Genomic DNA, 16,824 nt, shown 5'->3' with positions numbered 1-16,824 from the left:
GGGGATTCGAGCATGGAGAGCTGAGCTCCTCTGTTCGACTGTGCACACTTAGGTTACTATGACAAGGACATGGTGGGAAAGCAAGCACAGAGCCAGCACACAAGCAGCCATGACTCTGGTTCCTCAGGATGTTATCAGTCTAGGTCTAAAGTACCAGTGTGGAACATTCTAGATTTTCAGCATGGCTCCAGAGCTGATCTCTCCCACCCTCCATCACCCAGACATCATCAGAGAGCTGTTCCTTCATAGTCTACCCATGTCCCCGAGGAAGGTCAAACCTCCCAGAAGCATCCTTTTAGGCAAGGCTTCTGGGTCCAAAGGCACCTCAGGCCCTGTACTATGCTGTGGGTCCTCATTGCCCCGGCATGCTGCTCAGTCTTAGTTTATATCGCAAACTGACCATTGATTCCCTGCAAATCTGGGGAGCCCCACAGGATGTAAAGTGCCTCACAGGGCAGTGGCAGGAGAGACGCCTGCCGCCCACCCACTCTGGAAAGGACCTTCAGAGAAGACAGTGCTGAACCCCTCCTCAGGCCTCACAGAGCCTGGGCGCTTCCTCAGAGTTCAGGGAAGACTGGAAAGGCCAGGGCTCAGACAGGATATTCTGCCCCAGGGAGAAGCCTGAGCCCCTTTCCTTTGGTATTGTTGTGAGGCTGATGGGCTGTGCCATTGCTCTGCTGTGATGTTTCCAGCAAGATGTTTCCGGGAATCCAACCAGCACTCTTTCTGTCTATCTTCCAGTTCCTCCTCCCCTGAGGTGGCTCTGTGAGATAAGAGAGGAGGCACCAGCCAAGGGCCTGAGCTCCAGGACCAAGACCCACAGCATCACCAGGGAGCTCCCTGATGTCTCCAGCATCTGCAAATGGAGCCTGCCACAGGGCAGTGGGAAAGAGGCAAAGAAAGGGTTATCAGTTAAAGTCAGGAAAGATGCTCTGGAGTGTTCTGGTGCAGTACAGAGCTTACACATACAGTCACTCCGTGGGCATCTCAAAACACTGGAGGAAAATAAAAGGGGAGGAGAGAGATGTCTGAGGAGCTGGAGTGAGGAGAGAGATGTCTGAGGAGCTGGAGGCCTCGCTGACTTGGACACACCCCATGTCCATGGATGATACAGTGTTCCTGTGCCTTTTAAGAATAAACAGTACTGGGGCTGGAGAGATGGCTCAGTGGTTAAGAGCACTGACTGCTCTTCCAGAGGTCCTGAGTTCAATTCCCAGCAACCACATGGTGGCTCACAACCATCTGTAATGGGATCCGATGCCCTCTTCTGGTGTGTCTGAAGACAGCTACAGTGTGCTTATATATAATAAATAAATAAATAAATCTTCTATTAAAAAAGAATAAACAGTACTTAGAAACTTCAAGCACATAGAATTTATTCAACACAAACCACATTTTCCAAAATAGCCGGATGTGGTTGTTCACACCTTTAATCCCAGCACTGTGGAGGCAGAGGCAGGTGGATCTCTATGAATTTCAGGCCATCAAGTTCTAAGATAGTCAGCACTATCTTTAAATGAGAGAGAGAGGGGGAGAAGGAGGGAGGGAGGGAGAGAGGGAGAGAGAGGGGGGTAGGGGAAGATAAGGAAAAGAAAAGAAAAAAGGCAAGCAACCCTGTTTTCATATTTTGATGAGCTTCCATTTTTGTTAAGCCAAGAAAATACTCTCTCCTTACAAGCGCTGTCCTGAACAGGACATCTACAGCAAACAGTCAAGGTTCAGGGAACACCGTGGAGGAGGGGTAAAAGGGAAGGGAAGAGTTGGAGGGGAAGGGGGTGGGCAGCTACCCGAGATCAAGACAATGTTAGTGAATACTCCGGCAGGGAGGACTCGATAATGTTGGTGAGTTACCAACATTTAAGATTTAGAGAGAGAGAGAGAGAGAGAGAGAGAGAGAGAGAGAGAGAGAGAGAGAGAGAGATAGAGAGAGAGGAGAGGTCACATGAAGTAGGAGGGGGACATGGTGGGGGTATCTGAGAGGGGTAGGGATGAACTGATCAAAATATATACATGCATAAATTATCAAAGATAAAAGTCTTCTATAAAAGTTGCATCACTGCTTTGTAAAAATGTAAGGAGAAAAGATAAAGCAGAAAAGAAGAAAATGACTCATTGTACCACAGCTGAAAGAGCCTCTGTTACCATGTTTGTGATTGTATCTTGTGCAGTGTTCTGGTGATTTACAGACCCACTTGTATCTTTCATTAAAAACCCGAGGATGGGTTTTCCCTGCTGTTGGATCCTTTGGAGACTCTGGCTGCACCTCTTTAAGAGATTGGACGTAGAGTGTGAGTCCTTGTGTATCCTGGGGTTTCCAGTTTCGCATCCTCTGTATCACTCTGGGGCACTTCTGCTAACTGTCCTTCGATGAAGCGTTCTTAAGGGAGCAGCTCGGAGTCCCGCAGTTGAGTGAACTCCTGCTGTGTCTGTGATGCTGTGAAATGCCTTTTGACAGGCTACATGTTTTTGTGAGGGATGTCTACAAATGCATTTTCCCAGCAAATAAGTGGATAGAAGCTGGGAAAATGGCTCCGTGAAGAAAGCATCTGTTGTACAGCATCAGGACCAGTGCGTGTATGTAACATACATACATGTGCATGCCCAAGGAGGCCAGAAGGGGAGGTCAGATACTCTGACGCTGGAGTTACGGGTAGTTGTGAGCAGCCTGGGGACCTCTGCAAGACCAGCCAGTGCCTATAATTTCCAAGTTACCTCTTCAACTCCAATTTAAGCCATTTAAAACATTATGTACATACGTATGTATGTATGTATGTATGTATGTATGTATGTATGTATCTATCTATCTATCTGTTATCTACTTATCTATATCTTCGATCTCTTCATGTATCCACCAACCATCAATTCCTTCATCCACTTACATATTTACTAACCTGCCCACCTATTTACCAATTCATCCACTCTCACACACTAAACCATCTATCTATCTATCTATCTATCTATCTATCTATCTCTATCTATCTCTACCATCTATCTATCTATCTATCTATCTATCTATCTATCTATCTATCTATCTATCTATCTATTTCTCTCTGCTTATTTTAATGTGTACATGTTTGTATTATGAAATTGTGAAAGAGTAAATCCAGATGTATTAAAAAGAGAAAGGGTTTTGGAAATGTTTTTTTTTTTTTTTAAATAAACTCAGATCCTTCTCTGAGAAGCCCACACTTGTACTCTCAGATGACTTACTCTTTCCCTGAGTTCCTTTCTTTCTCCTTTTCCCAAACTTTAGCTCTGATTCATATCAAGCTTGTCCTAAAATTCTTTTCTTTGTTGAAGACAACAATCCCAGATTCACCCGAGTCAAAGTCCCTAAAAGATTAAGGGAACTTTTCCGTTGGCTGAGGGTGACAGTGAGGAGGTGTGTCCTCATCTTTGCTTCCCCACTGACAAGAGCACATGGTAGGTAAGACTCAGCCCTTGGGCTAGAACCATGCTCTGGGTTAGAACCAGGCCTTGAGTAAGAACCAGGCCCTCTCCTTGGAGTCTGGCCCTTCTTCATCCTTGAAGCTTGGAGCCTCCTACATGTGAGTGATGGTGTTTATAGGTGTCTGTGTGAAACAGGACACAGGAGGGCATGAGCATTGGAAATAGTCTTGAGCAAAAAAAGAAAGAAACTCCTGTTCGTGGTCATCCTGCTCAGGGTGTTGTGGCTGATGTCAGGAGCCACAGTCTGCCCCTCAGACAGATGGTAGCTGGGTGTGAGTGTGCTCAGCAGGTATGTGTGGACCAGTGCCAGTGGCTGAGTGGGCACTCAGCGACACAGCACTGTTTCATAGGACAATGACTTGAGGGCTCCTGTTCCCTGCTCTTTCTCCATCCGGCAGGACTGGAGACAGGTAGGCTGTACTTCTGGGATGCTCTGAAGCCTGTGCTTTCCCCACCACAGCTGAGCGCCCATCTTTCCACCCACAAATCTATCCATACATCTGTCTGTCCACCTGTCCGTATGTTCGTCCATCTATCATCTACCCATCCATCCACAGATATATCATCCACCCATTCATTATCCATCCATCTTCTATCCATCCATACATTCACCCATCTGCCCATCCATCAACAAATTCATCCACAGGTACACCCTACTGATCACAGATTCATGCTGTCACTAGAGAGCCTGGGGCACTCTTCTCCTTCCTCCAGCAAATGTCCTGCCTGTCCCACACTGGAGTCCTCTCCCTTCTCCAACCAATCTTAGTGTCTCTGCAGAATCCTACACCCTTCTCTCTGAATGGGTGGGAGTGAGAGATTCTGGGGGAAGCAGGATCAGATTAATCTGTTTGTGGGAGTCACTGTGAGACCCCTGCATAGCCCTGTTCTCCACCTGGATGGTGGAGACCACAGCGTCTACCCACGCCAGGCGAGCTCTGATCTCCAGGATGAGTCATGGCAAGGGGCAGCCCACCTGGCCTTACATATCTCCAGTAGTCACCAGGAAGCCCCCTACTTCCCTGGGAGATGAACCGCCATGATGGCAGATAGCAGTCAGCCTTGGCTGTCCAAGAGAACAGGAGAACTTCGTTTCACAGCCTTGAACAATTTCAAACAGGTTGTTCCCTCTCTCCCCTCCCCAAACCCTGACAGCGATTGTTTGTTTTGGGAGCCAAATTCAAAGGTGGATTCTTCCCAGCAGAGAATCCGTTATCTGTAGCAGCAGAAAGAAATGGGACGTGGGAAGGGCCGGGTGAGAACAGCTTGGGAGCCCAGATAAGGGCAGAGCCATGCATCCTGAGCCAACTATGGAAGCCATCTTGGAGGACAGGGCTGGTGGCATCAGGCTCGCCCTAGAGAAAATGATTTTCTTTCCCAAACAAGCTGGGTTACTGTGGTACAGCAGCCAGATGCCGGAAGATGCTCTGATGGGCTGCCACGGTACAGCTTTGCTTCTAAAATCACTCTGGGAGCTTGGCAAATGAGGGACTTTTTTTTTAATCACCCTAGTGTTCATCTGTCCTTGAAAGTATTCACATTAAAAATGCTACTCGTTTCTTGAAGACAGAACAGAAAACAGAAAAAAGGTGAAGGCCTGACAAAAGTTAGCTGTAATTCCTTCATCTGGAAACAGTCTATTTTGTGTGTATCTTTTAGAGGCTGCTGGAAGAGAGACACCCCTGTGCGATGAACACTCAGGTAGTCTCCAGTCTTCCTTTGTTACAGACACGGAGCTCATGTCCGTTGCGTAGGGGGGTGCTGGCAGATCGGATGACTTTGTGAACGTGGGATTTCTGAGACAGTTTTTCCTATTACGGTGAAAACATGGTAATGATTATCATTGTACATATTTGTAGCATATTAAGTCAAGCCAATCTTGCCAGCCGAATACCTCTGGGCCTGTGTGAGGCAGTTTTCAGTCACAGACTTCTCTAGACTCTCTGGGTCAAAAGATTTGATAGGCTTCTTCTTCTGCAAACCCTTCATCCCTTCCCATTGCTTGGCTTACTATGCCTAGGAAAGGGAATCTCCCTTCTGCTTCTGCCTCTGGGAAATGTGCCCTTGGAATCAAATTAAAGCATGTGCTCAACCCAGGCAGTAGTGGTACACACCTTTATTCCCACACTTAGAAGGCGTAGGCAGGCGGATCTCTGTGAGTTCAAGGTCAGCCTAGTTCCAGAACAGCCAAGGCTACATAGAGAGACCATGTCTCAAAAAAAAAAAAAAAAAAAACCAAAACCAAAACCAAAACCGAGAGAGAGAGAGAGAGAGAGAGAGAGAGAGAGAGAGAGAGAGAGAAAAACCTGTGCCCCTGATCTTTATTGCTGACACTAGTTACTGACTCGGACCAAATCCAGACCCTGTACACCTGAGGCCAGCTCCACATGCCCTGCCCCTTCACAGTCTGTCACACAGAATACCTGTTAGTGGCCCTACTTACTAAATCACAGTTGGTCTCTTGGGGCTCCAGTGTGGCTTGCCTGCCTGGCCCTTCTCAGCCACTCTGGTCAGGGATCAGACACTCCTGTGCTCCCTCCTCTGTCCCAGCCCTTCACTCAATACTCACTTGTTGCTCTGTCCTCCCCCCGCCCCCACCCCTGCCACCACCAGTGGCAGGCTTGAGGCTTCAGTGCTCTCTCTGTACCAGAGAGGAGCCCTTTCCTGACACACAGAAGATCAGAGTTTGAGCCCCGACACCAAACAGACTAACAAAACCACAAACTCTATCTTCATTGCCTAAGTACTTGGTGCCTAAGGTTCTGACCGACCCAGCCTAAGAATGAACCTCTAGAGGTAGCAGGTCCATTGTTTACTCCACAAGAAATGGTCACTAGGTGGGTACCCTGAGCTGCTATTACTGAATACCAAGGACAGAGGATGGGCAAGCCAGGACAGGCCTGGTCTAGCCCAAGCCCTTTGTAATGAGAATAGGTAGAATTACTGTCTCCATGGAGATGGGCAGGGCAGGAGCTGGACAGAGGGGAGAGGGAGAGTAGTGGAGAATGTAGATGGGGCTGTCCACCCCAGGAGGCACTTCCGTTGAGGCAGCCCCCTTGCATGCAGGCTGGCAGAGTTCCAGGCCCAGTGAGTAGCAGGTACAGGGATTCTGAGGTCCTGCACACCACCCTGATGTGGTTGCTCAGACCTCACTCATGGTACAGTGTTGTGTCAGGCCTAGGATTGGCGTCAGCTCCAGAAATCTGCCCTGCCTCTGACCTGATTGTGTGGTTAAAAACCCATTATAGGCAAGGATTCCTGCTGCATGGGGACTGGATCTCATTCCTGTTCCTGTCTCTGATCTCATCAGTTAAGCAATTGGTCACTGAGTGGTTAGTCTTGGTCAGATTAACTTCTGACAGGTAGCTAGTTCGTTCCTCTGACTAGCCAGTCATGGCATGGCTTTCTCTGAGCCTGGTGTTATACTAGACCCTGGGAAAGTGGACCTCTATAGGTCCTTCTTCTTCTCTTGAGGCCTACTTCTTGCAGGAATGTCCTACCTTTGATACTGTGATTTGATATTGTGCTTTACAAATGTGTCAAACTGCATTAGTGGCTCTCCTGGATGCAAACAGCCCCAGGGCTCAGGTTGAGCACACATAGGAGAGACTAGAGATAAGACAGAAAATACACATAGGGAAAACCAGCAGGGCAAGATGACAGAGTGAGAGGCCTTCAGCTGTGAATGCCCACTAAACAGGAAACAGGGCAACTTCAGCTTAGTCTTGAAGAAGGATGAGGTTGTCCCATAAGGGACAGACGGTCCTTCGCAAAGGCCCTGAACCTTTGGCGTATTGGAGCTCAGTGAGAAGCCGGCTTTCTCTGCTTGTTGAAAATGCCTTTTGCCTGTAACCAATTGACCCTAATTTGAAGGGGTTGCCAACAGAGAGGTGGTTCCATCTCTGGCCACACACAGTGCTTATGTCTTCCTGGAAACCAGCTCTGTGCAGCTGGCACGGCCTCCTCCCCAGGCAGGCTCTGAGCAGCGGGCTGCTGTGTGGTAAGGAGAACAAGGCTACATTATGAGAGTTTCACAGGCTGGCCGTGGACAAACAGAAGGCCTGAGTGTGCCCAGGGACAGCAGCCTGCTTAGAATAGATCACTGAGCTTGGCTGGGGCGGAGGTGGGGGGGGGTGGGTGGGAGGAGCAGGAGAGTAGCCAACAAGAACCAGGTCTTTATGAAGGGGAGGCAGCTTGGCATGAACAGAGAGTGCGCACACCTGCCATCTATCTGCAGCCGTTGACAGGCCTTTGGCTCTGGGTGGCACCACAGACACGCACACATGTAGCATGCAAACTTTACAGGTAGACTATCTGCTGGGGGACGCGGCTCCCAGATTCCTCCCCGCTGCCTCCCACTCCAGGACACAGACAAACGAAACCAGTGGGTATTGAGAGCAGCCCGGGAGGCTCTGTGCACAGCTCGTGAAGTGGGCAGCTCCTCCATGAGCCTCAGAGGTGGGCTTTGGCAGACCCTCTGACAGAGTTGCTGCTGATCGGAGAACATCGGTCACGTGGTCAGTTTCATAGTTGATAAGTGACAGATGAGCCACGGAGCCTACCTAGACCTGCTTGAGCGCAGGCCTGGTCCACACTGTGATGTGCGTGGTCCGCTTCTCTCTCTGAAGTATGGCTGTGTTCTTTATCACTTTGGCTACGGAGACAATCACTGAAGGTCGCGCCGCCAAAGAGCTGCTTATGAAGATTCCAGCGTTCAGAAGGGATGGCTAGCCTCCCTCCGTGTTGGAGGTCTACTGGGCAGGAGAAGCGGAGCTTTGATCAGTCCTCACTGCAATGACCAGGATGTCCACCAGGGGTCTCACCTCCCCCAGCTTCTCCCTATTGCCCTTCCTAGGAGCTGGTTGGGGCTTCCTCAGAGAACACAGCCCTCTAGCATCTCCAAGGACTGTGAAGAGGGACTAGCAGTAGCTGGTCACGAACACTGACCCAGTTTCAGCTATACAGGAAGAGGACAGTGAGAGAAAGGACCTCTTAGCCCAGCACAGGGTGGGGCTCCGCATGCCCTCAGGAGACTTTGAACTCATAGATTCTCCCTCATTGTTTCCAGAGGAGGAAACAGAGGTCCAGGGAGCTGAACAATTGGCTTAAGACCTCGTTGCTGAGCAACGCTACACCACACTGCCCCTTGGTGGCCATAGGTAGCATGCCGGGCCTCCTAAGGCATTAATGGAGCCAGACACTCCTGGGCTAGTGGATAATCCACAGCCTTGCAGAGTCCTGGGTGGTGTCTGCCATTGGTGCTAGTGAGAAGTGAGGTCTGCACCAGATAAGCTCTGTGACTCCTCACCTGGTTCTCTCCGTCACGGACTTTACAAACAAGAGAGGCAGCGCGACCTGAACACAGATGCTTTGCACCCGCCCCTACTTGACCACTGCTCCTTTCTTTTCTCTTTTCCGTTGTAGTAAATGTCCAACCCCAATAAGCCTCTACAAAAACACACAACTCAGTTCTTATAAGTTATATGTCTAGATTGGGCAGATTGACCACTACATTAATCTATTCCCCAGCTAGGAGATCCCTTGTTACTTGCGGCTTTTCCAGGCCATGTGGTTTTGCTCCGTCTTTCTTCCACCTCTTTTTCTTCTCTGTCGCCCTCTACTCTTCTTCTTCTTCTTTTTTTAAAGATTTATTTATTTATATGTAAGTACACTGTAGCTGTCTTCATCCATACCTGAAGAGGGCATCAGATCTCATTACAGATGGTCGTGAGCCACCATGTGGTTGCTGGGAATTGAACTCAGGACCTCTGGGAAAGCAGTCAGTGCTCTTAACCGCTGAGCCATCTCTCCAGCCCCACCTTTCCCTTCCACTGCCCAAGCACAGGCTCCAGCCTTTATTTGACCAGTTTGAATGGGGAGAGAAGAGGAAGATGAGAAAGAGGAGGGAGAAGAAGAGGAGGAAAATGGGGAGGAGGAAGAGGAGGAGGAGGAAGAGACCTAATGGAGAGGCAGGATATTACTCTTGTGGCCACCTCAGGGCCCTTCAATGTGCTTATTCTTGGGCTCTGATCCCTGTCATGTTCTGCATGCCTTTGGTCCCTGCTTGGGGCTCAGTATAGGTGACACCACTTGCCAATGGCTCTGTCCACCCTGAACCACCCTAGAGTAACACTGGGTACTTTGCTCCTGCCGAATAAGATGTCCCCTTCTCTAGGCCTTTATAGAGACAGGCTCTTGAGCTCAGCCACCTTCTGATGGCCTGGTGGACTGGACTTGGGCAAAGTCACTTCTAGCCTGCCTTCAGCCTGTTGGGGCTTTCTCAGCCCCGGCAACCACAAGAGCCAGTTCCCCCAATAACCCCTTCTCATAGAGCCGTGTGCACATCCTCTTGGTCAGCCTCCCTGGAGAAGCCTGAGTGATGCAATGTGGCAGAGAGGTGGAGCAGGGGAACTGGGGTGGCAGGAGGGATAAGACGGATACTGGTTCCTTTAAGGAACTCACACATCAAGCTGGACAAGACAAGGCTACAACCCAAGGACACAAAGGAGGAGGTTAGAAGGAGAGGCCTCCAAAGTCAAGGCCAGGATACACGCTGAGGACCAAGCGTCTCGGAGGTACCAGGCACCCTCTCCACCTCCCTGTCAGCTGTCATCTCGTCCACATTGTCCCCTTCCATTCATTCCAGGTGCATTGATAGTGCCTGCTCTGATCATTGGCTTAGCCCTAGGTGCCACTCGTTCAGAATGGACAAAGGGAACAAAGTTCAAGTCCTTCCCTTAACCAGGAGACAAGGAATAAGTAAGTAAATGGCCCTGCTTCTCTTGGAGGAAGGTCAGGGCTACGAGGACAGTACAGGGTGGGGAGCACGGCGATCGTGGTGCTTACCGTATAGTCCCAAATGTTTTTCACGCAGCCTCTGCCTCTCTCCACTCACCACGCCACGCAAGCGGAACAGACATTGTGCCTTGGTTTCCGCTTATTCTGTGTTTGTGCTCTGTGTGCCTTTCATGGAGGTCCAGAGTGTTGTGACTGAATTCCTTCTGCAAATCTTGGAGTTTCATTTCCTTAAGGCCATGGCGAGAGTCGCTGTTTTCACGTCTTCCCTGAGCCTGTAGCGACCCCTGGTGGGAAGAAGCTATCCTGCAGCCAGATGGCCCACAGATGACTTATTTACATAACCACCTTCTCATCTTGTCCCCACCTCACCCCCCAACCCCCAGCTGGCTTCACGCCACGGGAAGAATCCCCTCCCCCTTTGATGGATGAAGTGCCTAAAAGAATGCTTTCACTCCCGATTGATGGGACTGATGGTTTAAGCCACTTTGGAAAAAGTTCTCTACAGCATCTTAGCATGTTTAAGGTCTTAGAAAAGGTTAATTCCGCACGTACCCAGCCCTTATATCCGGATCCTACCTATGTCTAGTGTTCCTACAAAGCCCATATGGTTTCCCTAGGAGTGCTTGTGCTGTGTTTACCCGGTGTAGTCTTGGAGCCATGGTTTGGACTAAGTTGGCATTCAATCTCAGCTATTAGTCGGCCGTGTTCTTGAGCTAGGAACCGCATATTATCCGTGTTCTTGGCTTGCCCATAGTATTGGTTTCCTAGCAAGAATATGACTTTATTTACTTTTCTATTTTGAGAGAGTACCCAGTTATCATATAGCTCGCTCACTGGGTCAGTCTGACTGCTAGTCATTTGACGGACATCTGAATGTTTCTGGAGTCTGCTGAGAGTCCAGGCAAGCCGAGCAGGACCTGGGGAGCATCATTAATCATGCCTACAGGTGATAAGGCAGGCTAGTTGGATAATACCACAGCTGCTATTACGCAGGACTTCCTGGGTTGCTTCCAGGTCAGGATCAAACAGAAAGTAGGTAAGAAGGTTGTTGCAAATTTGTGGGGATGGAGAATGAGTCCTATGAGAACCGTCAGTGCACACGACAAATTTCTAGTTTTATTCCATTTATGTCCAGATCAATTAATGAGAGCACTGGGTAAAGGCGTTTGACTCAAGGGTTTTTAGGCAGGTTGGGGTGGGAGAGGTTCATGTATGTGTGTGTATGTGCATGTGTGTGTGTGTGTGTGTGTGTGTGTGTGCATGTGTGTGCATGTCTATGCATGGAGAAGACAGAAGACAGCCTTTGGTGCCATTCCTCAAGAGACACTGTCCACCTTGGTTTTGTTTCTTTTGAAATAGAGTCTCTCATAGTGCACCCAATAGGCTAGGCTGGCTGGCCAGCAAGCCCCAGGAATCCTCCTGCCTCTGCCTTTCTGATACTGGGATGACAAGTGCACACCATCAGACCCGGGTTTTCTTCTGTGGAATCAAACTCAGGTCCTTGTGTGCACAGCTCAAGCTCTTGACAAACACAGCCATCTCCCCAGCCAGACTCAGAGTTCTAAAGGCCCTTGACTGTGTGCGCAGAATGGACAGCAGGAAAAAGCAGGAGATCACCCAGGGCTGCTGAGCTGCTGGATCAACATGCTGCCTGGCTAGGGAAGAGTGGTGGTGCAGATGGGATGGGGGAGGGGTGCACCGGGAGGCACTCCAGTGACAACTTGGATACCACCTTTCTCTGTGAACATCAGGCCACTCTAAACCACGGAACCCCCTAAGATACTGCTGTGAGCAAGTTCAGAAAATTAGTCATTAGTCAGGTAAGACCCCAAAGTAGGACTCTCTCTCTCTCTCTCTCTCTCTCTCTCTCTCTCTCTCTTTTTGATTCACTCTTATATGACCTACTGACCTACTCTCACTCCCTGCCAGGCATCCTGAGCTCCTTTTTCATCTTGTCACTTTGAATAGGGAAAAAAAATCCTTAGGAACTGGCCCTGCACCTTCCCATGAGGCCCAAGGTTATGTAGGCAAGCTAGTTACAAACTTCAAATTCGAGACCATTATTAGCATTTGGTTTTGACCCCCACCCCTTGTGTATGTGTGTTCACATACACGTGTGTGCACGTGTACAAGGGCTCACACATGTGGGAGCTTGCCTGAGTGGAAGCCAGAGTATCCTCACTCCATTTTTTTTTCTTTTGAGACAAGGTCTCGTACTGGACCCTTGAGCCGTTTCTGTAGGAATGCAGCTGGAGATGCCCTGGGATCCACTTGATTCTGTCCCTCAGTGCTAGATGCATGTCACCAGGCCTAGCTGAAGAGGTAAACTGAGATCGCCAGCTTGCATAGCAAGCACATTACCCACTGTCATCTCCCCAGCCCTTTTGTGCCTCTCATGTCTCAAGAACAACTGTTTTAATGGCTTACAGCCATGCACGGTGGTTTACACATGGTCTCAGGTGAATAGTCATGGGACCATATGCCGACTGGCCTTTTCAGGAGTACTGATTACTCCCTGCCAGTCAGCAGGCTCACACTAGACACTAGGAACAGTTTCAAGGTTGAACCCTGAAATATTCTGGTGTGGGAAACAGTCACAGACTGCTTGCTGGCCCCTTAGTGGCCAGCATATCATACATGTAAATTCAGTCGGGGTTGCCAGAGGCTCCTATCAGTTGAGAAACATCCTATATCCTGGTAGTCTTTTTTTTTTTTTTTTTTTTTTTTCCGGAGCTGGGGACCGAACCCAGGGCCTTGTGCTTGCTAGGCAAGTGCTCTACCACTGAGCTAAATCCCATATCCTGGTAGTCTTAACAGGTATACTTTTGCAAGCAAAACAGACTGATCCAAGAGTGACTGACTGGTGGGATGCCCATCCCAAGTTCTGTGAGTCCTATCCATTTATATCAAGTGGGGATGCTCCAGAGCCAAGAAGCCTGGGTTTGGTTTTATTTTTTATGTGCACGAGTGTTGTTTCGTTTCGTTGTGTACACACCTGGTGCCTTCAGAATTGGAATTACAAGTAAGTAACTGTGAGCCTCTACAGGGTTTCTGGGAATTGAACTAGTGTTCTCTGGAGGAACAACCAGTGTTCTTTTTTTTTTTTTTTTTCTTTTTTTTCCGGAGCTGAGGACCGAACCCAGGGCCCTCTTCTGGCCTGTAGGTGCACATGCAGGCAGAAAGCTGCATGATATATATATAAAAATAGATATTTTTAAAAAAACTTTTTAAAGATTAATTAATTAATTTATTCATTCATTCTAAGTACATTGTAGCTGTCTTCAGACACACCAGAAGAGGGCATCACACCTCATTACAGATGGTTGTGAGCCACCATGTGGTTGATGGGATTTGAACTCAGGACTTCTGGAAGAGCAGTCAGTGCTCTTAACCACCGAACCATCTCTCCAGTCCTTAAAAACTTTTTGAGCAGATATGTAAATAACTTTTTGCTGTGTATTTCAAGACAAGGTTTCTCTGTGTAGTCCAGGCTGTTCTGGAACTTGCTCTGTGGAACAGGCTGGCCTCAAACTCAGATCCGCCTACCTTTGCCTCCTGAGTCCTGGTATTAAAGGCCTGGTGTGAACAACTTTTTAAGAGAAGAGCTGTAGCTACAGACCACTGTGAGCTCTCACAAAACTCAACTAGGCTATCCGGGCAGTGGAGGCGTATGTCTTTAACCCCAGAACTTGGAAGTTCTGAGTTCTCTGAGTTCGAGGCCAGCCTGGTCGACAGTACCAGTTCCAGGAGGACATCCAAGGCTACACAGAGAAACGCTGTCTTGAAAACCGAAACCAAAATGAAGTGGGGAAGAACCATGCTCTTAAGTGCTAAGCAACTCCTTACGTAAGCAATCTTTTTTGGTGTTGAGACAGGGCGCTACTCTTTAGTACAGGCTGGCCTGGAACTCTAAAAATATATTAATAATTTCTAATAGCACCCGCTAGATTCTGAACAGTAAATGTAGGTCACTTGTCCCCTCAGCTTTTAAACTTGGCTGTTTCTTGAACTACAACCAAATGAAAAAATGCCACCATACAACACAGAAGGCCCACAAAAAGCCAAAGAAGAGATTATATTACCACCATTATCTATCTATCTATCTATCTATCTATCTATCTATCTATCTATCTATCTATCTGAGGGTTGCAACCCTGGCTGTCCTGGAACTATGTAGACCAGGTTGGCCTCAAACTAAGAGATCCACCTGCCTTTGCCTGAGTACTGGGATTAAAGGCATGTACCATGATACCTGGCTAAGTCATTTACTTTCTAATATATGGTCTTCTTAGCTAGCTCCCCAAGCTGACCTGGAACACACTCTATAGCCCAAGCTACCCTGGTACTTGTGATCTTCCTGCCTCTGACTGAGTGCTAGGATTGCAAATGTGTGCTACCACACCTGGCTCCATTACTGATTTTACCCTGACAGACAGCAACAGACTTAGCTGAGTACCTTACTTGGGGCTACTACCTGGGAGAACGAACTTAGGGAATAGGAGTTTGTTGTTCAAGCATTCTGTGTGCCCGGAAGTTAAAGAACAAAACCCTCCTACTGCTCCAAAAGACTCAGGGGGGAAGAATTGCAGAACTGTGAAAACAGCATCGAGGTTGCTTTTCACCCAAACCTTCAGAAGAAGGAAGTTGCCTTTTCTTACTCGACTATTGAAACCATGAATGACAGGTTCATTTCTAAACAAACTACGGTAAATAATTTCCAGAAGGAAATATCTGCCAAAGAAATTTAACATTTTAATGAATGTGTTATAGACCACTGACAACCATACATTAATATGCTTGCTTTGATAAACTAAGCCTTTGAGTCATACTGTCAAATACAACTTCAGAACTCCCTGCACAAAACGCCCAGTTTGCTATCTTGTTTCCGTTGGTTTACAATCCACGCTATGGAAAGCTGAATATAATATTAAATCTGCCATCTTTCCCAGAAGGCTACAGAAAACTGAACCACTGTTAGGATTTAAGAATACAGCTTTAATTTCTTGGTCACTTTTGATCATATAAATATATAAATCTTAACAAGGTAACACTGTTCACTGTAATAAAGGCCATAAAATAACAGCTCTGCCATATTTCACAGATAAATTAATTCAATTGGCTTCCCCAGGCCCCGACCAAAGAGCTTTCGAATCAGAACTGGAAGACATAAGGATCTACACTCTTGACATCGATGTCAAGTCGCTTGCAGAAAATAAACTTTAACATTTCACAAGGCGGTATCATATACGCCAATTAACACTCTGGACAAGAGTCTCACTGGAGTCCTCCTGTGGTAGAGCTGCACGCTCAGAGCTGCGGTCTGTCACCGCTGCCAGGGAAGTGATCCTCTGTCCGAAACAGGACTGGCGGCTCGTACACCGCACGCTGGGGAGCGGTGGGCGCCGACTTAAAGAGAGCGGGAACGCTGATGGTATGCAGCAGCCTCCGAAAGGCTCGGGGGAAGGTCCCCAGTTCGGCTTCGGCCTTGGTGACTTGCTCCTCCATTCTGGCCACGCTACTACCGATCATCCTCACGAAGGCCTCTAGCTTGTCGATTCTGCCGTAGATGCGCCTCATCTCGGCGGCTTTGGCGTGGATCCGAGGCACACCCTCGCTCACCACATGAGACGAGTCTCCGCGAATCATGTCCAGCATGCCCACGAACTCGTCCACCTTGGCGAGCAGGTCCTCCAGGCTGGCGTCCAGCGCCTCCACCTCCGGCCGCGGCCCGGCGGCAGGCAGCAAGCTGGAGGCGTAGCCCAAGGCGGCGCGGCGAAGCAGCGACAGGTTGCGGCCTGGCGCGTCCTCGGTGCCGTCATCTTCCCAAGGTCCGGACGCGCTGCTGTGGCTCTGCGATACGTGGCCGCTGTCCCCGCTCCACGCGGCGCCCAACGGCTCGGCCTCCTCAGTCGAGACCTCTCGAGACAGGGTTCCGATCGCGGGTCCTTCCTCCATGGCCCGCCTGGCCGCTTCCGGTGCAAAGCGATTGCGTTACCTTACGCGGTCCCTGCTTCCGGCGCCTCCTAAATACGTCATGCCCCTTACCACCCAGCCAATTCTAATATCCACATGCCCAGAAGAGCCCAAAGGGTTGCTGTCTGCGTTCATAGTGTATGCTGGCAGAGTTTGCACATGTTACTAGTCCAAAGAGGATGACAGATGATTAGATGATTGATAGAAAGATGGGTAGATGACGTCAAGATAGATAATAGATAATAAATAGATTAGACTATTAGTGGCACAAGCCTTTAGTCACAACACTCAAAAGACAGAGGTAGACAAATCTCTTAAGTTCAAGGCCAACCTGGTCAGTTTCAGCCCAGCCGAGGTCGAGTAGTGAGACCCTGTCTTAAAGAAACAAACAAGCAGACAGAAAATCAGTATATGACTGATTGAAAGGTAGATCGATGGTAAATTGATAAATGGTAGTGGAAGAGAAATACCCTAAAGCAGTGCTAAGGATGCCCATAGAGACCTTTATGCATCCCCTCATAGCCAGGTTACCTGTTTCTCCACCTGCCCTGTAGTCAGCCAAGGCTAAACCTCCGTAGATAGAAGGATATTCCAAAGACCTGC

The 16,824-nt window shown here is 48.7% G+C and overlaps 1 protein-coding gene and 1 long non-coding RNA gene across 2 annotated transcripts; both read right to left on the bottom strand.

Moving 5' to 3' along the window:
* Nucleotides 1-378: 378 nt before the first annotated feature.
* On the bottom strand, nucleotides 379-10,409 carry LOC116912733. Its single transcript, XR_004389475.1, has 2 exons — nucleotides 10,297-10,409; nucleotides 379-869 (listed from the first exon to the last, which is right to left on the bottom strand). It is a non-coding gene; the product is annotated as an uncharacterized LOC116912733 (long non-coding RNA).
* A 4,817-nt stretch (nucleotides 10,410-15,226) lies between these two features.
* Nucleotides 15,227-16,245, bottom strand: Bloc1s4 (biogenesis of lysosomal organelles complex 1 subunit 4). The gene has a single exon (XM_032916844.1). The coding sequence runs from the start codon at nucleotides 16,201-16,203 to the stop codon at nucleotides 15,556-15,558; it is 648 nt and encodes a 215-aa protein (XP_032772735.1). The 5' UTR covers nucleotides 16,204-16,245; the 3' UTR covers nucleotides 15,227-15,555.
* Between the last annotated feature and the right edge of the window lie 579 nt (nucleotides 16,246-16,824).

Source organism: Rattus rattus, chromosome 11 (assembly GCF_011064425.1).
Source record: "Rattus rattus isolate New Zealand chromosome 11, Rrattus_CSIRO_v1, whole genome shotgun sequence".
In the NCBI taxonomy this organism is placed as follows: domain Eukaryota; kingdom Metazoa; phylum Chordata; class Mammalia; order Rodentia; family Muridae; genus Rattus; species Rattus rattus.
This window is presented reverse-complemented; position numbering and strand designations above follow the sequence as displayed.

Bases quoted from the DNA above. Each gene is read 5' to 3' on its own strand.
- Bloc1s4 (XM_032916844.1), bottom strand. From the start codon at position 16,203: ATGGAGGAAGGACCCGCGATCGGAACCCTGTCTCGAGAGGTCTCGACT.